The following is a 24,916-nucleotide window of genomic DNA, read 5'->3' as shown; positions in this document are numbered from 1 at the left end:
AAACAGAAAGAAAGATATACGGTAATATACAAGATACGGAAACAAATATGTAAGAGGAATATACTCTTAACACCCCCCCCCCTCAAGTTGGAGCATATGGATTGTAGATGCCCAACTTGTCGACTAAGTAATCAAACTCACGTCGGCCCACCACTTTAGTGAATATATCGGCTAACTGTTTCGATGTGTCGACCTTCTGCGTAACAATGAGCTTGTCTTGAAGAGCATCACGAACAATGTGACAATCTTTCTCAATATGTTTCGTCCGTTCATGAAAAATGGGATTGGCAGCGATGTATAATGCAGCTTGGTTGTCATAGTGTAACTCCATGGGACGAGGGTGAGAGACACCCAAATCAATAAGAACATCACGTAACCATTGCAATTCACCAACTGTAAGCGACATGGCACGATACTCAGACTTTGCTGAGGACCGAGAGACGACATTTTGCTTTTTACTCTTCCATGAGATGGGCGAAGATCCAAGCGTAACAAACCAAGAACCCAATGAGCGACGAGTTAAATGACAGCCCGCATAGTCAGCATCGCACCATCCTCTGAGCTGTAAATCAGAATCAGACTTCAACAAAATTCCTTGCCCTGGTGTGCCTTTCAAGTAACGAACGACACGCAAGGCACTCTCCCAATGTTCTTGTCTTGGTTCTTTCATGAACTGAGAGAGTATGTGAACCGAGTACGTTAGATCAGGACGAGTGGCGAGCAAGTAAACCAAACGTCCAACCAAACGCCGATAGCACTCCGGATCATCGAGTATAGGACCAGACGCCAAAGCAAGCGTATGTTGTTGTTCAATAGGAGTCATAGCAGGTTTTGAACCAAGAAGTCCTTCTTCTGTTATTATATCAAGCGTGTATTTCCTTTGACATAAGAAAATACCATCACCTTTTCTTGCAACTTCAATACCCAGGAAATACTTCAAGTGGCCTAGGTCTTTCATATGAAAGCAATCACTAAGATAAATCTTAAAATCAGAAATCAGTTAGTATTATTACCTCCAATGATGAGGTCGTCAACGTACACAAGTACGTATAATTCGGTGCCGTTGTGTCTCTTGCAAAACAAGGAGTAATCAGAATACGATTGCTTAAATCCGTACTCAATTAAAGAAGTGCGCAACTTAGCAAACCAACATCACGGAGCCTATTTTAACCTGTACAATGACTTCTTCAAACGACACACCAAGTTCTTGTTCGGACCACGGAAACCCGGGGGAAGATGCATATAGACCTCTTCCTCTAAATCACCATGTTAGAAAGCATTATGGACGTCCATTTGATGCAACTCCCAATTCTTAGCTGCTGCAACATCTAAGAATAACCGAACCGTAGACATTTTAATTACCGGTGAAAATGTCTCTTTGTAATCTACACATTCTTTCTGTCGGTTCCCAAGCACAACTAAGCGAGCCTTGTATCGTTCCACTGTTCCATCAGCTCGGTATTTGATTTTATAAATCCATTTGCAACCTATGGCTGTCTTACCAGGAGGTAACTCAACAATATCCCATGTCTCGTTTAGCTCCAAGGCACCAATTTCTTTTCCATCGCAGTTCTCTATATTTCATAAGCAACAGCATCTCGGAAAGTTGTTGGTTAAGAAGCATCACTAATGGCAGAAAGGAAGGCGCGATGAGCAGGCGAGAACCGTGAGCTATTAACGTAGTGAGTGATGGGATAGAAACACCCATCATACATATCGTCATCAAAACAGACCTCAACTTCTTCTCCAGGATCAATAGTAGTATTGAGGACTGCTCGGAGAACACTACTCCGCGATTTGTCCTCTAGTTTGTCAGAGTTCATATCATCCTTGTCATCTCGTGTATGTAGACACATACGTTATTTTGGTTTGTGAATACCCGATTTACTCCGTGTAACCATCGGATGAGTAGACGAGACTTCAGTGGTGATAGTCGCCGCCGCTGCGACGGTGGATCCGGATAACGACGGTGCCGCAGCAGAAGCTTCTGGTTGGTCCACGTTGGGAGGAATCATCTCGGTGACGGCAGAAGTATCCATAGGCACAACACTGTTTTCCTCAGAAACCGGTGTTGTAATTTCTGCCATTGTCGTGTCAAGTTGTAACCCAAAATCCAAAGGGCTATCATCAACAAGGGGAGAAGAACCAGAGAGCGTTTCATGAATAAGTGGAAATGTGTTCTCAACAAATACCACATCACGGAAACAAAAACTTCATGTGTTTCGAAATCAACATGCTCTAGCCCTTCTTATCATAAGGTTATCCAACAAATAAACAGCGTCTACTTCGTGCCTCAAACTTGTCACCTCCCCTACGTTGATTATGAGAAAACGCCAAACACCCAAAAACACGTAGATTATCATAAGTAGTAGCTGTTCCATAAATCAATTCATAAAGGGTTTTACCATTCAAGAACCGCGACGGTGTACGATTGATTAAGTATGCGGCGGTAAGAATGCTATTCCCCCAAAAGAGAACTGGCAAAGATGATTGAAACAACAACGGTCTGGCTACGTCTAGGATGTGACGATGCTTCCTCCCCACCCTGCCATTCTGTTGCGGTGTTCCAACGCAAGAAAACTGATGTTGGATTCCTTGTTTAGTGAATTATGAAGTAAGACAAGTGAAGTCAGTTCCATTATTACCGCAAACTGTCATTCAACCATAGCCATAAAATTTCTCAACAGCTGTTTTACTTGTGTTTTATGACAAAGAAGAAACACCCACACTCCTCAAGAGTGATCATCAACAATTGTGAGAAAGTAATAAGAGTTGCACAAGCATGGTTTTCAATAAGGCCCCCACAAATCACAATGAATCATATCAAAACTTGCGTCGCTTTTATTATTCGATTGAAAAGAATCACGACAATGCTTGGCTTTCACACAAGTGTCACAAACTGAGAAATCGCTACTCATACGACCAACAAAAGGAAGCAAATCAAAAACACCATTTGACGGATGTCCTAGCTGTTGATGACACACCTCTTTGGCTCCGTCTTTATTCAAATGCAAAGCTGTAAAACTTGGTAAGCGACGAAAGAAATACATGCCATCTCTAAGTTCTCCCATCCCAGTCAGGGTCCTCTTTAATCGGTCCTAAACCACACAACCTTTATTAGCAATTTGCATAACCACATCTAAATCAGCAACAAGCTGAGATACGGAGATTAAGTTGCATTTCAAATCCGGTACAAACAGAACATTTGTAAGAGAAAAATCATCATCAAAGACCACTGTGCCTTTTTCTCTTGACAAGCTCTGTTTCCCATTAGGCAAGCCAATAGCACAAGGTAACATATACTTTCGATTGGTTAAGATATCAGCATAACCAGTCATGTGACCAGATGCTCTGGTGTCAAGTACCCAATCAAGAGAGAGAGACATACCATTCAATCGAGTTGATGTCCCTTGCTTCTCATCAAAAAACTTGATCAAGGTGCTCCATTGCTCATTAGTCAGACCCGTGTACCCGCTTCTCTCAGCCTCTACACTCACATCATGCAAAGGTTGAGCAACAACAGCATTAGCACGAGGAATGCTGCCACGACCCCGACCAGCTTCACGACCACCGCGGCCTCCACGTCTAGATCTGTCACCCCACCATTCTGGATAACCGATGACTTGGAAGCACGTCTCCGCCGTATGACCAGTCCGCGTACAGGACGAGCACACAAGTTTGGACTTATTAGTATTCCCGACTGATACATCACTTCTCAGTGCCAAGAATGCCACTTGCGAGGCTTGTTGCTCCCTTCCTCGCATCACTATGTTCACACGTTCCACCAATTTCACCTTCGAGTAAACTTGGTTCATCCCAGGAAGCGGATCTTAACCGATGATTGTCGTTCTCAAGCCACCATAGATCGTAACATCAAGCCCTAGAAGAAAATGATGAATGCGATCATCTTCTCGTTTCTTCTCCAATTTGACTTTAAGGTTACAGCTGCAACCGTCGCACGTACACGTCAGTGGAGTCTCATTGTTGGTCATATTCTCCCAGAGTACTTGCAATTTCCCAAAGTACTCAATAACAGCCATGGTGCCTTGACAACACAACATCAACTCCGCCTTAATCTCCTGGATTCGCGGACCATTCCCCTCAGAAAAACAATCCTTGATCTCCTTCCACAGCTCCATCGGGTCTTCCTTAATGGCCAAAGTCCTCCTGACTTTCGGATCGACCGTATTCAGGATCCAGAGAGTCACCATCGACTTGGCTGAGATCCAATCTTCATACTCAGCCGCTTCTTTGGCTGGTTCCTTCACACTCCCATCAACAAAGCCAAACTTCTTCTTCACTCGCAGCACTGTCCGCACTGCTTGTCCCATTCATCAAAATTATCACCGTTGAACTGCACTTGTGCAATCACTACACATGGATTATCCGTCGTCGCAAGTTGATACGCCGCCGGTAAGCCAGTCTTCTTCATGTCCAGGAGTGAACTAGACATCTTAGTTTAGAGTTTTTTCCGATTTAAAGCTCTGATACCATGTAAAACAAGGTTCAAAGATCTGAATGATTCGATTCATTCACACGTCCAAACCAATACATTTTATAGGGACGAGACGTATCTACAAGATCTCCCAATTAATGTGATAGCTACGCTAAGAATATACGATTGTATCTCTAAGAAACAAAAAGAAAGATATACGATAATATACAAGATATGGAAACAAATATATAAGAGGAATATACTCTTAACAATTAGGCTCAAGACTCAACTCTTTCGGTGAACTTATAACCGAAAATCGCAAAGATATGTGTAATATTGTAACAGAGCAGGTGGGTCCTCCCTCACATGAAGCCATTGACCATGGAAGTTAAGGAATTCCACACAAAGCTTGTAGCCGGATTTACAGTGAAACAATAAAGCATATCCTAGGTTCGAATCATTAAGCCAGTGGAGGTGATTGGGATTCTCGGTTTTGAGAAGTATTTGATACTAGTATTCTACTGACCTTGACAAAATTAAATATCTAACCAGCATAGAGAGCCTTTTGTTTTGCTATCATGGAGTATGCGGCCAACCAAAATAGGAACAAAAGGGACTAGAGGTGTTGGGTTCGATAAAGTTTTAGAAGATATAAACAGCTTCAAACCATACAAGTATCATAGGCTAACCAAACTAAGCTATTTGCCAGGGTTCGAGAAATGGGGTTAAGAGGGTTAAAAGCAAACCTTGACCTTTCAAGATATTGGCTGGAAACAACTAGTGCTTTCAAGGACTGTGATAACAATAAGGTTTGGTTTGTGATGTATATATTCATTTGCAAACACGGCGGCTGGTTGGGTTTGAGTTTTCCAGGTACACAAACTAGAGGTGCCAAAGGGGAAGATTGGTACGCCTTTTTTAAATCGTTCTTCGTCATTGTCTTCATCGGCTTTGGCGTCAAAACAGAGCTCCCGTCCAACTGCAACCAAGTAACACACTTGGTGAGGGGATATGAATCCGAGGAGCGAAGAGATGATGGGGGTTACATAACCGATTGAGAAGGGAGGGGGAAGAGACGATGAAGCTAAAGCATGACCGGAGGTGAGATTTGGGATCTTGGTGAAACTCCGATGAGACTAAAAGAGGACCAGGCCAAGCTTAGAAGACAGAGGAAGACAAGCAGATGGATGAAACACGACCCAGCGACGCCTACCAGACTCGACGCCACAGGAGGAGGAGACCTCGGAGTTTGTACCAGAGGGAGCGGCTAGGGCAAATTGAAATGAATATTATTAAGCCTTGTCTAATACTTCCCAATGAGCAATACTAAATATCATAAATTTACCTAAAATATAGCAAAATGGATTTTAAAATGTAAGACAAAAATAATTACAGCCTGTTGTCCAAAAAAATTGATAATAGTTTGATATTAACTAATTAAAATGATAAAAATACAAAGCAAAGGAAAAATGAGAGAAGGAGAGAGTGAGAAAGTGGAGAAAAAAAAACTTACAGAATTGTAACTACTAAGGTTAAAAAACAATTAGTTGGGAAAATTAAACCAAACTCCAAAATATTGGATATCAGTTTATTAGGCTATTTTCGTCATTTTTATATCAAACAGTAGAAAATACTTCCTTTGCTTATATAGTTACTCTTTTACTATATTATAACTAAGACAATGCGCATTGGCTGAGACTTTTTTTTGTCCCATGAATTTTTTTTTAGATTTTAAGAAAAAATAATCAAAACAATCGCGGGCCGCCATGTGTCAGTGGGCCCCGCGAATAGTGAAGAAAGAGGGCAAAGGACGTCGCAATATTAGAAACGTCCCACATTGTTTTGTTTGTTTTTTATTTATTTTTTCCAATAATGGTGTGGGACGGAGCATCAGGACGCTGCTGCCCATGTTCTTAAAAGTTAAGTTACTTTTAGGTAAATCACCCAAAATTCATCTCTTGGAAGTATTATATATTTAAAAATTTATGGGAAACTTTTCACCCTTCGAAATCCTTCAAAAAGTGGGCATCCTTACAGTTTTTATTTCCGACCAGTTATTATTAATGTTTTTTAGGGATTACCAATGATTTTATTCTGCATGAATATATTGTTCTCTTTTAGTGTTGTTCATGTAAAAAGGAACAAGCCAACTTTTTATTTCAATACGAGGGAACAAATCTATTTAATATATATACAAGAAAGAACAAGTCAAAATGCAAAACTCAAAGTACAACATTTAATAAAACTAAATAATTTTTCATTTTCTATGACAAGTGTAAGCCAATATTCAAATTATAGTAGCCCCTTAACAATTTTGTTTATGTCTTTGTGAAAAGTATGCATGATGTCTCCTCATAAGTAAAATATAAGTACAACGTTGGTTTTTGGGTTCCTCCAAAATTAAAAAATCCAATATTCATTAAACACATTATTAATATGCCTGAGCTACTACACATGCTAACTTTAAAAGCTACAGAAGAGCAAAAGATAAACCATTCTCTTGCCGTTTAAAGGAAAAAAAAATTTGTTCTTCATCTTCATCATGACTACTGAATCTTGTTCAATACTTTAAGAAATTTGAGTATTGATAGCATAACAAGATATGCTATATGTGAATGAATTGTGAATTAAAAATAGCATTTGGTAGTTTATAAACACTAGCAATTCTTTAAGCGTGACAAAATTTTCATGCGGGCCAAAAAATTTAATACCATACCGCTATTGAAAATTTTAAGCGGGACCAAAAAATTAAAAATGTAAAGGCAATAAGAAAAAGAAATGTAAAATCGATTTTCATTTTTCCCAAGGCAAAAACCTAGATCTAGATATATATAATATAACAATATATTTTCGTGGTAATAGACAAAACAATAACAAAAAAATAATTACTATTGTATCAAGCCTACTATCGCAGTCGATGACATAACACTTTTTAAAACATTATGATTGCTTAATATAGCGTTTTTCAGGTGCTAACAAGAAAAATAATATCTTCTTCATTTCATTCAGTAAATATGATAGATCTTTCCACTTTCATTTGCTCCAAATTTTATGAGATAGCATTAGCCATCAATACGTCTTACCTTCTCTTCTCTGCCTTTTTCACTTTTAATATGCAAGCTGGATTTGCTATGCTGACTGCTGGTTCTGTCAGCTCCAAAAACGTCACGAGCGTCATGCTCACAAACATTATTGACGTTTGAATATGTGCGTCATGCTATATCATTTCTTTTATATATTTTTATATTCCAATAATTGAGTTACCACAATAAACATAAATTTATCACATAAATTATAAAGTTATCGTGATAAAATATGATTTAACAAGATATATTTATAAATTTATTAATATATATATATATATATATATTGTTATCGTGCTAATCTACTAAATAATCATCTAATTCATAATATGTTCTTATCTCTGCATTTATGAACAACAATATTATCAAAATCCGAATTAAAAACTTAATGTTGTATTGATATAAATATGTTAACATATCACGATACTATATAATTTACCATGCTAAACAAATAGTTATACATTAAAGTCACAAAGTGTTTTCATATATCTTATAATGAATAGAGTTATCGATTTTTGATAACAGTGTTATCGATCCATTTATAAAGATTATCACTTGCATTGTCAATCTAAAAAGGAATTTTATGATTGATGGTATTTTTGTAATTAAAATTAAGAAAGCGAAAATATGATTAAAAATAGGGTGACAAAAAAACTAAATATGAAATAAACCACTAGCGTTCGTATTCCCCACAGAATCCAGACCGGCATGTGGCGGAGATCGGGCAGAGCTCCAACGGGAAGTTCGATGTAATCATCTCTGTTGGCAAGCTCTTTCAGCTTGAAATCGTTTGCCGCCAAGAGATAAATTATGGAGAATAATAGAATGGAGACAAAACCCAAATACCGAACACATATATATGGATTATGCTTCAAGAGAGGCCCGAACACCATGGACAAGTAAAGACTACTATTTGCCCCTACCCAAAATAGGAATATTTTACTCATGAGAATATATATATTTAATTTTCTTTTAACTGTGTATATAAGATTTATATCTCCCAAATTAATAACTACCGTTTGAAGTCCAAAAGTATTTTTTGAATAACACTGGGTTGTTCTTGCTTTGTTATATTTATCATTATGAGATAGCTTTTTCTCATCTCTTGTTTTTCTTTAAATACTCTTTAGCAATGATGGGAGGATATCAAGATTCCATTGGTAAATTAATATTCTCTAGTTTCCCCTAGTTGAAAATGATTTTCCCTCCCACTTTATTTTTTAAGTAAAATGATAGCATGAGATAGCAGTTATGCACCATGAAAGATAACTGAATTGTTGGCAATGCATACGATATATTATAAATAATTTAATACAACAACCATTGTTTCTGCATCCAACATCGAAAAATCACAAAGATCAAGGACAATCACCATCAGAGAATAAACAAAAACATTACAATTAAGTAACGTACATCTCTTTGGTGAACATATTATGTGACCATTAAGGGTAGCCAATGTTGATGGCTTTCATTACTATCTTGCTTGCTTCTTGTATAATATCTAGCATTAATAACGCCAATAAATAGATATATGTGTACACATATACATATGTGTAAATGATGTATTATTTGAGAAAGAGTACAAAGAGCATGAGATAAACAATCTTTTCCTTAGACCATCCTTATCGATGGTATTTTAGGCAGTTCTTAAGTTAAATTTTGTTTTAATTAAATCCAAAATTAACATTATTAACTAAAGTACGTATCTTGCTTAAGATACAGATTTGTTGGTAAGAAACGTCGAAGTGGCAGGTGTCGATTGGGTGTTATTAAAAATATATAAGAGAAAAATGCAATTCTCTCAATTTTCTTTCTTCCTTTCTCTCTCTCTTTTCGTGAAACAAGCAAAGCAGAACGACAAAGATTTCTCCGATTCGTCTCAAAATTGGATGAATCTGCCAAAAGAAACCATCACTAGCCGTCGTTCCTCTCTATATACGTTTTGCAGGATATCCAGAGTAGTTTCTGATGAAGATTTGAAATTTCATATTGAAAATTTGGAGGAACGAAATGAGTCTGATGAGATATTGGAAGATGTTATTCGTAATGATCGCATTTCATACGCTGCTAAACGCTGCAAACCCAAGATACTTAATTGAATCGTTTTGTGGATATCTTCAATTTTCATTGTGCCTTTTTTAGTCTTTGTTTTGATTATTGAGGTTATAATTAAGCTTTTTCCTCTTCTTTAGGATGGTGAAATAATAATAATTTTATTAAGTATTCGGATTAATAATTACTGGTTATTTAATAATTTAAATTTCAATTAACGAAATTATTTTGATTAATGTAAGAAAATAAATTAATTTATTTTATTATCTTTTGAAAGAAAATTGGTAGGAAATTAGAGTGAAATAATTCGTAGGAAATTGGAATTAATAGAGTTTTCGTAGGAAAATAGAAGGAAGCTTTTTTGAAGGAAATTAGAAGGAAAACGTTTCCTACGCAATAGTGGAAGGAAAACGGTCAGAAATACCCTTCGTCTTTCCTACGAAAATACCTACAAAAGTTCCTTCGGCGCGTTTTTGGTAGGAAATTTCCTACCAATATCTTGCCACCTTCGATTTCCTACGGGCGATTTCCTACCATTTTAATCGTAGGAATATCGTAAGAAACGGCTGTTTCCCACCATTTTTCACGCAACTGACCGTAGGAAATCGATGTTTTCTACCATTTTAAATTTAAAAGACGCTTTAAAAAATTTGGCGGTAAAGTTTTTGGCGGAAAATTTTTGGGGGGAAATTTTTTGGAAGGAATATTCCTTCCTTTGGGAAAGAATATTCTTTCAGCTAGGGGTAAAATGGCAATTAAAATTTAAGAGAGGGCAAAAATGAAAAAGGCAAAAATAGGGTATTTTTAAAAGAGGGTATCATAAAAAGGTTATTGGTATCAATTTCTCAAAAAATAAAGTGATTATTTGCTAATTTAAACAAATTTTTTTCTCTTAAATCTCTATATAAAAAAACCGATGAAGAAACATATTTATGGCTCAGAAAAAAATGTAACCACATAAACTTTGTATATTCTCAAAAATCTAAATATTCCGCAAATATTTAGTCACTAATTTGTTGCTAAAACATGAAAGTATACAAAATTACATATTTGAAAAAAAATTACATATTTGAAATATGAAAGTATACAAAATTACATATTTGAAAAGAAAAATATATTTTAGAAACTATTATACTACAAATTATATTGACTTCGGTTATCCTTATTTAAAGTTAATAATGTCTATTTTTAGTTTCCTTTTATTCACCCCTCTTGTTTTAGCCAAAGAGATTGCACTATGACATATTACATTTAAATATAAATTATAAATTATAAATTAAAAAATTATACATATTAAAAAAGTAAAACATTTTATAAACACATTTATTTTGTTAAACTCATAATCTCGTTTAATTGTACCATCTAAATCTAAATTCTCTTTTATAAATTGAAAAAGACTAATAACCTTGAATAAATTGTGTAATCTAAACTATACTCCTTATTTATAAACATAAATATACATAAAACCTTGGTTAATTGTAAATTTAAACCATAATCCTTATTTATAAATCCAGGCAACCATATAACATGTTTTGTTTTAAAAACTAAACTTTAATCCTTCTTTATAAACTAAAATTGACATATATAATCTCGTTTAATTATAATATTAAACCCTAATCTCTTTGATAAATTCAAACCGACATAACCAAGAATTATAAGTAAAAAATTCTGAATATTTTCATTTTTGTAATTTTAATTTTTATCAAATTTTTTAGATGTGTCACATTCCGGTAATAATTTCACTTTTGGCCAGTGTTAGTGATTAATTTTGTTAACGTGCTATACCATAAAGGCATAAACTAAAACCTCATTCGATAAAATTGTGGAGACATGATGGATTAGACATCAACATAACTAATACTCCATATGGCTCAGTTTAAAGGATTGATAAGGTTTTCTCACACAAACTAATAAAATACATACTGTAATTTTGTTTAATTTATCTTTTTTACATAAAATACTACTACATAAAAAGAATTCAAACATTACGAAAATATAAATAAAATATGATTGGTCAAAGAAAAATACATTTAATTTTAGCATAGAAAATTAAAAACATCGCTTAAAATTAAAGAAAAAAAATCTAAAACAAAATTGAAACCGAAAGAGTAACATAACATGGATTTTTTTTTCTACAACAATTATAAAGTATATAAAGAGAAAAAAAAAAGAAGAGGAAAAAAAAAATTAAAAACATTATTTGATGACAATATAGTATATCACATGATTGCTATTTTCATACTCTTCATTATTGTTTGGCAAATCATCTAAAAAAAAAAAAAAAAAGAGCGAGTCACATGGAGTTCCAAATTTGGTTGGCAAGGTATCTATAAATAGACAAGTTGCCTAGTTTCATGCACTAAGCTTACCCATAAAATCAGATTGATCACATGCTAACATCAATCATAATAACAAATAGAGAGAGAGACATGACTGAAGAGAGCCCAGAAGAGGATCATGGATCTCCTGAAATAGCTGAAACAAATCCAGGAAGCCCTTCTTCAAAGACCAACAACAACAATAACAACAACAACAACAACAACAAAGAACAAGATCGGTTCCTTCCCATAGCTAATGTCGGAAGGATCATGAAAAAGGTTCTTCCAGGTAATGGTAAGATCTCAAAAGACGCTAAAGAAACCGTTCAAGAATGCGTCTCGGAGTTCATAAGTTTTGTCACTGGTGAAGCTTCTGATAAGTGTCAAAGAGAGAAGAGGAAGACCATCAATGGAGATGACATCATTTGGGCCATTACAACTCTTGGTTTCGAAGACTACGTTGCTCCATTAAAGGTTTACCTATGCAAATATAGAGACACCGAAGGAGAAAAAGTTAACAGCCCAAAACAACAACAACAACAACAACAAAGACAACAGCAACAACAACAGATTCAACAACAGAATCATCATAATTATAACCAGTTCCAAGAACAAGACCAAAACAACAATAACATGTCATGTACTAGTTACATCTCTCATCATCATCATTCTCCATTCTTACCGGCTGATCATCAACCATTTCCAAATATTGCTTTCTCTCCTAAACCATTACAGAAACAGTTCCCTCAGCAGCATGATAATATTGATTCCATTCATTGGTGAGAGACTTTTGTTTTAATTTTTTTTTTCTTTCTATAAATTATATGCTTTCTTGACCTTTTTGTGAGTACAATCTTGATGCTTATATTAATTTGTTGCTATATACAGACAGACACATTAGATACGTACACATCTTGATATTTTTCGTGTAACAGAATGATTACTAATTCTTCATACATATATTTTTCGGATTGTGATGAAACTGAATCGCACAATAGGAATATGTAGCAAGACTAAATAAGACAAGTGGGTTTAACTCATGGTTTCTAAAAGTAGAATCTCATTCCATGTTGATAGTCCTAAGAAAGTGAAACCTATCACCTTACTGTTTGAAAGTTACCAAAATGTTATAGCTAAAGAGAATAGTGTTTTGGTTCATCGTTCATTGTTCCTCGTAGCCCTGGGCATAAAAACCGGAACCAAAAATCCGAACCATTACCGACCCAAAAATAACTTCGGATACGGTTATTTTCTAAATAACCGATTGATAATGTCCTCCTCTATCCGTGAATATCGGTTTAGGTTCGAATATTACACAAGAACCGAATGGATACCCAATTATCCAAAACTATATAAACCTAAAATCCTAAGTTCCCTAACCCGGCTTCACCTTTCATCATTTTTGCAGCTGCTTAGGATCGATTTTTGTGTTTGATTGAAGTTTGAACTGGTTTAAGGTTTTTTATATATTTATTTTTGGGAATTTTGCTACATTTCGGATACAAACTGGTCCATTTGACCTGAACCAAACGGATTTCCAAGAAATAATTTGGTTCCAAAAATGTAGAACTGAACCGACCATGAAACAAGAAGATCCGAACAGATATCCGAACAAAACTTCTCAGGTTTTAAATGGATAAAAATTTCTTATACCCAAAACATCCAAACCGACCGGTTATTACCCAAACCCTACCGGAATACCGAATGCACAACCTTAATTTCTCACTTCTAATAGTATCTTATATCTCGGAACATGATGCAATACCAATAATATTCGATACAAATCATACACGTAAGGGATCTGTAAGTAATATGTTGCTGCTATGAATCAGATTGGAGCAACCCAATTTTTCTTTTTTATATTTTACATATAAATAACAGAAAGTGGGAAACTATGAATCTGATTGGGTAAGAAGCAACCAAATAATCAACATTTTTTTTTTCTTTACATAAAAACAAGAGAGAGCAGCAACTATGAATCTGCTTGGATATTATGATTATATGAAGCAAAGGCATTATGAATTTTTACATATAAATAAGATAAAAGTAGACTTATTCATTTTGGGGAACCAGATTTAGTCATCTTTGTAGACCAAAGTCGGATACTCTGGATTCCACATGTTGTTTTCCACGTACTCCATCAGCTCCTCCTGCGAACACACACAAGAACCTCGTCAACATAACCAAACATTTCGGTTTAGTTTTTTGGTTGGTCTTTATAACCAAGCTCATATACATCCTAAGCAGTAGGCCTGGGCGTTCGGGTTCAGTTCGAATATTTTGGATTTTTAGGTTTAGAGATATAGAACCCGTTCGGGTATTTTTAGATTTTGGGTTCAGTACGGGTGTGGATCAGGTATTTCGGGTTCGGATTCGAATTATCCAAAATTCTCAAAACTCAAAATTTGAGGATCCAAATATGTCTAAACTACAAAAAAAATCTCAAAACTTGTATAATTTTTTACAAAAATTTACTTAGAATAGAGTATCTAACTTAAAAAATCTAAAATATACCAAAAAAACTGAACTTTTTTGACATTATTAATAGATTATTACTATATATTTATATTATCAGTGTATTTGGATATCAGTTCGGGTTTTGGTTTGGATCGGGTTTGGGTTTTCGAGTTTAGATATATAGCCCCGTTCGGGTATTTCTAGCTTTCGGGTTCGGGTTCGGATCGGATTTTTTGAATCGGGTTTGGATCGAATTTTTGGGTTCGGTTATTTTGCCCATTGTTTCCAATTATACTATAGCTGGTCATGAGATTACCTCGTTAAGCTTTTGGAGCTCACGAGCATCCATTTCTCTATATCCACCGACCAAATCCTCCTCGATAGCTTCCGTAATCACCGCAGCTGCTATTCTTTTTGTTATGTCTCGTATCCTGCGATTTTTATTTCCACACGCCAGATTTAACATCTCTATCGAAACCTTTCTCTTATGCAACACTAAGAATGTACTTTTTATTGTGTTACCTTGATATTGGAGGATATATAATCCCCTGTAGCACTTCTTCTTCGCTCATGTATGCTGCTAGACTGCAGTTGTTTAGCAGAACAGTGTCATGATTCAACATTCATCAAACATGAGACTTGATTGATTTCAAGGTCTCCTTATAACACGATCTACATCAACTACTGTATGAAACCTCAACAGTACTTTGGTTGCTGTCTCGTGGGTGTAGTAGGTATGTTATATAGTCCATGACATCAGTCAAACATATGATCGATAATATTCAAGCATTCTTTATAAATTTGAATTTGGTCCATAGTTATATATATCATGGCACTCACTTAGCTTAGATGAAGTTAAAATCAGTGATATAAATGCACTAGGTAAGAAAAATAGCTTACCACTCAGCTGCGGCCTGCAGCATCCCATCCGAGACGATGGGAGCACCAGATAGAAGAGTACCAAGTCCAATACTACATAAAAATTACAGGATAAAAAAAATAATTATCTTCAGGATCATTATTAATGCATCAAGTCAAGAGCGTATGCAATTCTTTCCCACGAAAACTAACCCTGGGAATAGGTACATGTTGTTTCCCTGGTTGCAATGTCCTACTTGACCATTTCCTGCCACAAATAAGGTACTACTATATCAAATTAAAAGCCTTAAGAGTGAACAAATATCTAGTGCTTACATAACTGAAAATATAGGAGCAGTAAGTATTTTCTTCCCATATAAAAAATTGTGTACGACAAATGATGCAGTGGTACATACCAAATTCCACATTCTTGAATGGGCTTCCACTCGCAAAAATCATATTCTCGCCTAATATAGAAAATGCATCTTGAGGCGTGCATTCAGCTGTAATTTAAGCACAAGTAACTATTACATCAATTCTGACTAGAATCTCAAATAACTGCAAACCACATCTGTAAACGAAGGGGACAAAGTACCATTTTTTGTGGGGTTTGACATTGCAAAAATAGCAGGTCTTGTTGAGGTTGAACCTTTCATGGCTTCTAAAACCTTAAACACAATATCCCAACAATGAGTTTCAATATATCAACTGCTATATGTCAGAATCATGCAAGCAAGACGCATATATGTTTAGCCGTTTGGCAGCTTTCCTTACCTCTTTTGAGAATAACCCTCCAACTGCAGATAGACCAAGAAGTACATCAGGTTTAACTTCACGAACCTAGCCACAGATGAAACAGAAAACAGTTAGTTTATTACTAGTATTAAGTAGAATAACTTTTTAAGGGAGAAGTTTTATCAAACACCAGACTCATTGCCAAATTTGATATAGTATACTTGATGAACATATTAGAATAAAGAATCACAGACCACTTCCGCAAGTGTTGCTCCTTCTTTTAATCCCTGACGATCCATTTCTTTAGTCTTCCTAGCAAAAGGCTGAGCCTCTGGATCAATATTTTCTCGTCCTTCAGTGATAAGACCCTGATTTAAGTGCAACAAAAAGAGTTAACAACTTCAGATCCTTCAGTTATTGGACGAAAAGGTCCAACACACATGCCAAAACAAAACGGGTAGTGAAGTGATTTGACAAGCAGTCAAAGGAAACCAAAGGGAAAACGTCTTATCAGCTCCATACACCGAAAATCAGTCACACCACTATATACAAATATACCTGAGCATCAACCACCCAAAATTGACTTTGTGCACTATCAAATGCAGTTTCAGTATTTCCCAACATCCGTGCCATTGTCTTCCTTGCAGCATTTAGAACACCGATTCCCGCACTGCAAAAATCAAAGATTTTTAAAGGAAGCTCAATATTCTGATATTACTATCCTTAGCTAACTTATGCAGTTATGCAGCTAAAAGTTTCCATCTGTTAAATCTCTTTAAACAATCAATAGTCAGAACTAATAATACTAAGACCAGTTTTTTACCAATACATCTCTGGTAAACTAGGACCCAAAAAGACTAGAAAGTAGCATCAGAGAAGGGCTTACCTTCCAGCACCAGCAACAACGATCTTCATCTTTGGAAAATCAATCATAGGCCTCCCCTGCGCTCTAACTGCTCCAAGAAGACCAGCAATCGCAACCCCTGCGGTCCCCTAAGCCAGATGATGAAAACATATTAGTCAGCATGAAAAATAAGATTATACTGTAAGCATTTAGATTTCCTATAGTCTGTTTAATGGATCTGGTCGTCTGGAAAAGATTAAGAATAACTATTGTACTATAAGATGATGGTTAGAGCACATGATATATGATAAAACTGTAGTGCCTAATTATTTCAAACATAGTAGTGCCCGGGCAAATGCCAGGCAAACTTAACTGATACATTGACCTAATATAAATAATTTCAGAATAAAAAAATGGCATTTCACCTTCACAATAATCATTCTAAGGCAGAAGACTCATTACCTGGACATCATCATTGAACATTCGATTGGTATATCTATACCTCTGCAATAATTTGAAAGCCCACTTGCTCTGGAAATCCTCAAACTGTAGGTAGAAAAACAAAAACGTTTCTCAATAAGAAACATTTGATATACCAAATGTCTATAAAACATTGGTTACCTGCACAATAACATGTGGCCACCGGGTATACACTGCCTCCATAAATTCATCAATAATAGCTATATATTCATCATCTTCCAAACGACGTTGCTGCAGACCCAAATCTGTCAAAACAAAATAGAGAGAACGATTACACGACAGGTATGTATGTATTCATGCACAAATCTCAAATACGCATTATCTACTTCCGTATGTTAAAGGCAGATAATAAACATGCTTCAGCATACTAAAATCGCAAACATCAGGAAACAGTTATATTATATGTAGTCGGAAAGAAGAAACACGTTATTAACCTATCAGAGTAATATCTTATGATAATTGACTTTAAAAAGGTAAGAGGTGCAAATGAATCTTACACATGGGGTCCTTGAGTAGTTTTTCATTGTTTGTTCCAACATCAATCATGACAGGTAGTACCTAAACCAGCATTTGCAGACAAGTATTGTATCAAATAATAATATAGAAAAATAGAGATGGGAAAGAATAAGAAAATATTAGATGCTGCAAGTACCCGTTGAGGATTTATTCCAGCTGCAGCAACGTATAAATCAAGCTTCCCTACAGCAATTCCAATTCCATGAACACCAAGATCTCCGAGACCCAAAATCCGGCTTCCATCGGTAACAACAATCATATCAACCTAAATGTATATAAAAACGTTACATCAGGAAACTAATGTTCACTAAAAGATATACCAGTATCTTTAAATACAATAAGCGAACGACGATAGAATAGGTTGGATTAGTCAGCCAAACACAGTTGAGATATCTTAAGCACAGTGTCATATATATCAAGGACCTGTTCAGCTGGCCAGTTGTAAACCATAGACATCATTTCACCACGATCTTCAGCACTAAAATACATTCCTCTTGGCCTCCTAAACAATCCACTGTAGTTCTGGCAGACAAGACCAACAGTAGGAGTGTAGACTATTGGCGCATACTCCTCAATATTATTTATCAAAACCTACAACAACGTACAAATTTCAAGTAAATAGCCTCTTCAGATTACACGGATTCTAACAGCAAATAGAACAAAAACGAAGTGTGTTGTTCACCTTATAGTACATAGTCTCATTTCGGTCATGTAAACGATTAAGGATACGCCACTTAGCCAAAGCATTAGGATCAGAAGGTCCATCTCTTGCTTGCTCCTCTAACCTCTTAAGGTCAGTCACTGTTTAATCAAAAATCAATCATGTCGGTGAGTAAGAAGACACATATATGTTCACTAAGAAACTCAAGTAAAAAACTCACTAAAACGCTGAATTTGCTGCTCAGAATCCATAACATTAGGTGGAAGAAGTCCTCTAAGATCAAGACGGTTTCTCTCCGTCATCGTAAACGCAGTTCCCTAAACCAGATCCAGGTTCGTGTTCACACTCAAAATCACAACAAAGTGAAAGATAAAATGGAGATTAAAGCTCACAAAAAGTACCTTGTTGAACCAAGGATCATGGAGGATATCGAGACCTTGTTTATGGACGATGGTGGGACGGTGACCTTCGGATGTGGTGAAAGATCTGACGGAGGAATAAAGTATCCTCCGGTGGAGAATTCGGCTGAGGGAAGAACTCAGCCGGAGCTTATTAGCCATCCCCATCGTTATCGGAATCTGAAGAACGTAGTACCGATCTAGGAATGGAGAAGAAGAATTTTACACACAGCTCACTGATGAAGAAGACTCTCCGTGTGGGGTTTTTGATTTTGATGATTGAGTAATGAATATTGCAGTCTCTATTATTTATTTATTTTCTGTTTTTTTTCCTTTCTTCATTAAATAAAAATTAAATATAATCGTTGACGGAAAAAAAATAATTAAAAGATTCTTATTTCCTTTATTTTCCCGTAATTTAGTCAAACGAATATTAGGACACAGTGTCAATATTTACACTAGGGGGAAAAACAAAAAAAAAAAAAACCAAAAAAAGTAGGGGGATGGACATAATCCCAATTTGTTCGTTTTCTTTTTCTTTTTCTTTTCAACGAAACTAGGTTTGAACCCGGGGTACACCGCGGATCTTTTTTTTACCAAATTTTTTCGGAAATTCTATTGTTTTATTTGTTTTGTTTTATTGGATATATATAGTTATTAGTTATTAATTAAGTAGTCAATCTTATATATATATATATATATATATATATATATATATATATTTGTATGATGTTTTGTGTTCAAATTCAAAACTGATTAGAGAGTTTAACATCTTTAGTGTGCCTGCGGTACACCGCGGTCTCGAAAACAATTATAGAAAGACATACCCGCAATGTATCTTATTTGTGGGGGTAACATCTTTAGTGTGCCCTATAACATAATTGGTTGGACTCGAACCACATAATTTGACATCTCTAATTTGTAAGCCCACTAATCAATACTTAAATTATGCGGTTCAAGTCCAACCAATAAAGATGTTAAACCCACTAATCAATTTTGAAGTATTTTCGGTTCAAGTATTGCTAATTCTCTTAGATTTTGATGAGGTATAGTTTTCTAATTTTCTAAACACTGAATTCTCAACAATTCACAACTCTTTGTAACAAATATATTCATGGCCACAATGATTACAACTTCGTCTAGTTGGAGCTTCTGAAACCTTATTTCACTTTGTGATTCTCTCCCATAGCAGTCAAATATCTGAGATCTCTCTCCACTTTCATAGTTAGTGATAACATCTTCGTATCTCAGTTTTTCCATCATAGAAATGTGTAAGAATATTAACAAAAAAAATCAATTTCTGTTTTAGTTCGTAACAGATAAAATGGTAATTCATTTTTCCAGAATTTTAACTTCAGTTGAACGAATCTGAAAATTGGTAAGCTCTATTTCTAACTTTAATGCATACAAATCGATCTTGTTTCTTATAGAGTTACTTGGAATAATTCAATTCTTTTTGTAATCAGATTAAATTAAAAAGAGGACGAAGAACATAAAGCTTTTGTATTTGTATACTAATATATTTCTTAGTTACGAAGATGGAGACAAACTTCATGATGTAAGGAGCTAAAAAACGCAATGGTTAGGTCTGGGTAGTTCTCAACAAAGCTATATTTTAATACAATGAATTTTCATATTTCACTAAATTTTTTGAAGTAATAAGTCTTAACTTTATGAAGTTTAGCTAGTAGCTCTCTTGGTTTGGTCGAAATCGTAGAAGGAATACTCTATTCAGCCGCAGTCAAATACCTCTCGCAATCTGTGGAATGCTAGCTGGTACTTAGCCTCATACTATTATTAGTAGATGAAACAAACGTTATAATTGATATTTGTCAAACATAATTGAGAAAATACAAAAAAAATAAAAAATGGAATTTTGACATGAGATTTTTAGAGTTTTTTTGTAAAAAAAGTACCATATCATTCGTCTAATAAACTTCTTGTCGAACATGCTTTCTTGTATGCCTTGTAGACAACTTCTTTGTAAGCCCTTAAATCTTCATCACATGTTGGACTTTTTAGAAAACAGAATAATAGTTTCAAATCTGATTCTTGATTTTCTCGTTGCCTTCTTTGATTGTTGTTTACCTTCTATGAGAAGGTTTTTTCTCTGTGGTTCCATGTAAAAACTGTTTTCTTTTAGCTATAAAGATTAGTAATAAATTATTATAATTTTTATACTAAATGAAATTCAGATTGATACATATTCTTGCGTTAATTAAATATCTTGAGCTAGTAAAATAAACTGAAAATACATTTACAATATCTTTTAAATGACTTTTGATTTTATATTATCACGGGGTTAAGAATAACTTTACCTCAATCATCTCAAAGACTCTTGAAATGGTCTTCTTGGATAAATGGAAATGAAAATCCTGTTTCTGATTGCTTTCGGGAATTGATAAGTTACAAAGGTTTACACATAATGATTTTACCATGGTCATGACATATGATTGTACCTATAAAAAAAATTGTTAGTATTTGAAAAGAAAATCAGTCTATTATTTCTATAGACTCATCATCTCACCAAAACTTGTTGTGTCTTATTTTCAGCTTTCGCAGGACCTTCATTTGTCTTGTAGGGTATCACGTCTCTAATGAACTAAGAAGAATATGAAAAATGAAGTAATTGGTTTGATGATGCGATGGAATAGAATTGTAGAGTAATATTTATCGTGTATTAAAACATTTGGAAAATAATTAGTATGCAAAATTAGTGATTTGCGAATAATTAGTATATTGATTAAATTACAATTTGATTGCTAAAAATTAGTGATTACGTACGTTAATGATATGATTTCGGATTGGTAATTAAATGTTTTGAATATATACCAGGAATCTTGAAAACTAACGTAAAAGGAAAGCGTTTGTATGACTTAATTGGACTTAAAGTATTTTGTGCTGGACTTAATAAAATATATTGATTTGGGCTTTTTATTGATACAGGAGTCCACACACAGTGGATCGTTTGTTTCATGTTTGCCCACCTTGCAATACTCTGAAGTATATGATCCAATAGCTACACGGGTGGGTACATTTTAAACACGCGGATTCTATTATAATTTTTGTCAACAAAGTTGTGTTGACTAATTAACCCTTGTTGATTTTAGAAAAGGCTCTCCTTCATGTTAAATTAAAGGCTAAATTCGGAAATTTTTTACCAAAGTTTTCAATTTTCAATTTTGTACTCCTCTTTTAATATTAAGAAGATAGAATTTTATTAAAAATTAATACTGGCAAGGTACAATTGATGCTGCAGCCATTTTGGTGGACAAACAACCATTACAAAAATAATTTTTATTTAGACAACCAAATTTTGCTAATTAATGGGCAGTTTCGTTAGAATAACTTTTTGCAAATATAAAGAAAACTTCAGTAAAATAACTAGTCCAATAATTAATGTCTAGAATAATCTCTGCGACCGAAAAATTGTGAAGTTTGTCATTAAGTGTATCAATAAGATCAGAGCAATCACTTTTGAAGTATATTTGACGGTAGCCTTTCATCCATACTTGTTGCATTGCAGCTAGAAGTTTTTTTGCCTCGGCCTTTAAGGGAGTAAGCGAATTTGGGAGTAAGGAAGATCCCCAATACTTTGAATTACCTTCATTGTCTCGAATTATCCATCCACAGGAAGATCTATAAGTGTAAGGATCAAAAGCCGCATCAACTACATTTAACGAATGGGAAAACTAGCCTACACCAGGTCATGGATAGTGACAAAGTCAGTGCGAGAGAACACAATAGAAGGTTGTGCAAGCATTGTAGCCACAATCCATTCAGATACATCAACTTTAGCTTTCATAATTATATGAGCATAAGAAAATCGAGTTTGGTTAAAGGTTAAATCGTCTCTTGATTTTCAAAGATGCCACAATAACCAAATAGGAAAGAGTTTATTTTCCGGTGATATTCCTATCTCATGTTGTAGAAGCAAAATATCAGAATATGATCCTTTGTAGTATTGGAAGAATTGTACAAAGAAGCTAGAGGAGTAGTCGAATCTTGCCAGGTTAGAGAAGCATAATAGCAGCCGAAAAAAACATGATGTATATCTTCAATTCAAGTCCACAATGAAGAAAATTAGGATCTAAATGCATTCCCCGAGTATAAAGTCTAACATTAGTAGCTAAAGCCCGAGAAAGGAGGCGCCACAAAAAATGTTTCAATTTTGGCATTATTGGCAGCTTCCATATCTTTGTCTTTAAAAGGATCGAACCATGGGGGGTAATAACTTGATTATGAACATTATCTGGATGATGAGTGATAAACCAATAACTTGATCTGACATTGTATTCTCCGACGTTGAATATGGCCATATTATCTTATCATAAGAGAATGACTGAGGAATGTAAATAATAGATAACCGAGTTTGATCATCTGGATGCACTAAATCTAATATTAGTTGATTGTTCAAACATTTTTATGTACCCCAAGTCGAGATCAGATCTGAAATTTTTAAAAAAATGTCTGATCTGATGCAACACACTAGGGTCGGAGGATGAGTTGGAATTAAGTTATCGTGATTTAGGCGAATGGTTTCACATGTTCCCAAATTGTATTGATAACCTGATTTAATGATTTTCAAACCACAGAGAATAGATTGCCATCCAAAAGATTGATATGGTTTAGATGTAGCATTGAGAATATGATCATCTTTATAGTAACGGGCCTTCATAACTTAAGCAAATAAAGAATCTGGGAATCTTAGTAGTCGCCATGCTTGTTTAGCAAGTAAGGAGTCATTGAACATCGTAAGATCTTTGAACCCTAGTCCTCCTTCCTTCTTCGATTTTTGTAGTTTCTTCCAAGCGATCCATGGAATTCCTCGATTATGATTATTACCTTTTTCCCACCATAACCTCCTAAGCATATATTCGATCTGAGAAACTACTCCTTGAGGAATTTTAAAACATGACATTATATCAACATGCATTGCCCTAGCCACTAATTTTAGCATGATTTCTTTGCCAGCAGGTGATAGCGTCTTTGAACTCCAGTTAGTTGTCCGATGTTTTACTCTTTCCAAAATATAGTGATGTGACCTCGAGCGGCGACAGCACCGGACGGACGGAAGAGACACCCGGACGGCGACCAAGACGAAATCACGGACGGGTCGACGTTTCCGACGGATCGCTCGACAACACTCGACAGACTTGTTCCATGACTCGACCCAAGGTACCAATCATCAACCAAGGAGCGACGAGAAGGAGCTGGCGCATAGAGAAGAACACCCAAGATCAATTCAACATTTTCCTTCAAGAGTACGTCCATGATCCAGCCTCGATCAAGCTAGCCTTCGAAGATTCATCAAGCCAAGACGAGGGGCCGTTGTGGACGGTCTTCACCATCACCATCGGGTGAAGACGTTTAAGTCGTTAGCGAGCGACTATACTCTTTTTCCCACCTCGGTTTTTATCCCAATGGGTTTTACCGAAGGGGGTTTTAACGAGGCAGTAAATCCTAGCGCATTCCCGCGTTTACTCAAGACGCGTGAATCCTATCCTTCTTTCTTTTAAATTTCCGAACGTTATTAAGTTTGTCTTTTAGTACTTTGTGTTGTAAGTCGCTCGACCACACACGTGGCCTAGGGCAAGAATAGGCTCCTTCCTCGGATGCGCATATTTAAAGGCTGTTCGACACTTGTATTAATCATCTGACCCGAGTAATACTCATACACTTCGAAAATTTCTTTTAGAGCTCGACAATTATGACTGTTTGCTTGACAAAAAAATAATGAATCATCTGCAAACTATAAGTGAGTAATAGATGGAACTCTATTTCCGATTCAAATGCATGGTAAGTCACCAGTTGACGCTCTAGATGTGATGAGGTGACTTAAAATATCTGTACACGGGATGAATAAATAAGGGTAAAGAGGATCCCCCTGACGAATACCTCGTTCCAGACCAATGTGGCCTTGAGGAGATCCATTAACTAGGACTGAATATCTGACTGATTTAACCATAGCCATTATCCAGTTTATCCAAGTGTTAGAAAAACCAAAAAGTTTCATAGTTGTTTCCAAGAATTCCCACTCAACTCTATCATAAGCTTTACTAACATCTGTTTTAACTGC

At 35.4% G+C, this 24,916-nt stretch overlaps 2 protein-coding genes across 2 annotated transcripts; one reads left to right on the top strand and one right to left on the bottom strand.

Moving 5' to 3' along the window:
- Window positions 1-11,999: 11,999 nt before the first annotated feature.
- Window positions 12,000-12,671, top strand: LOC17891058 (nuclear transcription factor Y subunit B-7). The gene has a single exon (XM_006296741.1). The coding sequence runs from the start codon at window positions 12,000-12,002 to the stop codon at window positions 12,669-12,671; it is 672 nt and encodes a 223-aa protein (XP_006296803.1).
- Window positions 12,672-13,763: 1,092 nt separating this feature from the next.
- On the bottom strand, window positions 13,764-19,112 carry LOC17890615 (NAD-dependent malic enzyme 1, mitochondrial). Its single transcript, XM_023786379.1, has 19 exons — window positions 18,841-19,112; window positions 18,660-18,756; window positions 18,461-18,579; window positions 18,202-18,369; window positions 17,915-18,043; window positions 17,760-17,820; window positions 17,404-17,507; window positions 17,245-17,328; window positions 16,825-16,931; window positions 16,497-16,608; window positions 16,193-16,306; window positions 15,978-16,043; window positions 15,799-15,871; window positions 15,620-15,706; window positions 15,417-15,471; window positions 15,246-15,317; window positions 14,868-14,930; window positions 14,662-14,776; window positions 13,764-14,038 (listed from the first exon to the last, which is right to left on the bottom strand). Exons 1-19 carry the CDS (start codon window positions 19,003-19,005, stop codon window positions 13,964-13,966), a joined length of 1,866 nt encoding a protein of 621 aa, XP_023642147.1. The 5' UTR covers window positions 19,006-19,112; the 3' UTR covers window positions 13,764-13,963.
- Between the last annotated feature and the right edge of the window lie 5,804 nt (window positions 19,113-24,916).

Source organism: Capsella rubella, unplaced genomic scaffold (assembly GCF_000375325.1).
Source record: "Capsella rubella cultivar Monte Gargano unplaced genomic scaffold, Caprub1_0 scaffold_3, whole genome shotgun sequence".
In the NCBI taxonomy this organism is placed as follows: Eukaryota; Viridiplantae; Streptophyta; class Magnoliopsida; order Brassicales; family Brassicaceae; genus Capsella; species Capsella rubella.
This window is presented reverse-complemented; position numbering and strand designations above follow the sequence as displayed.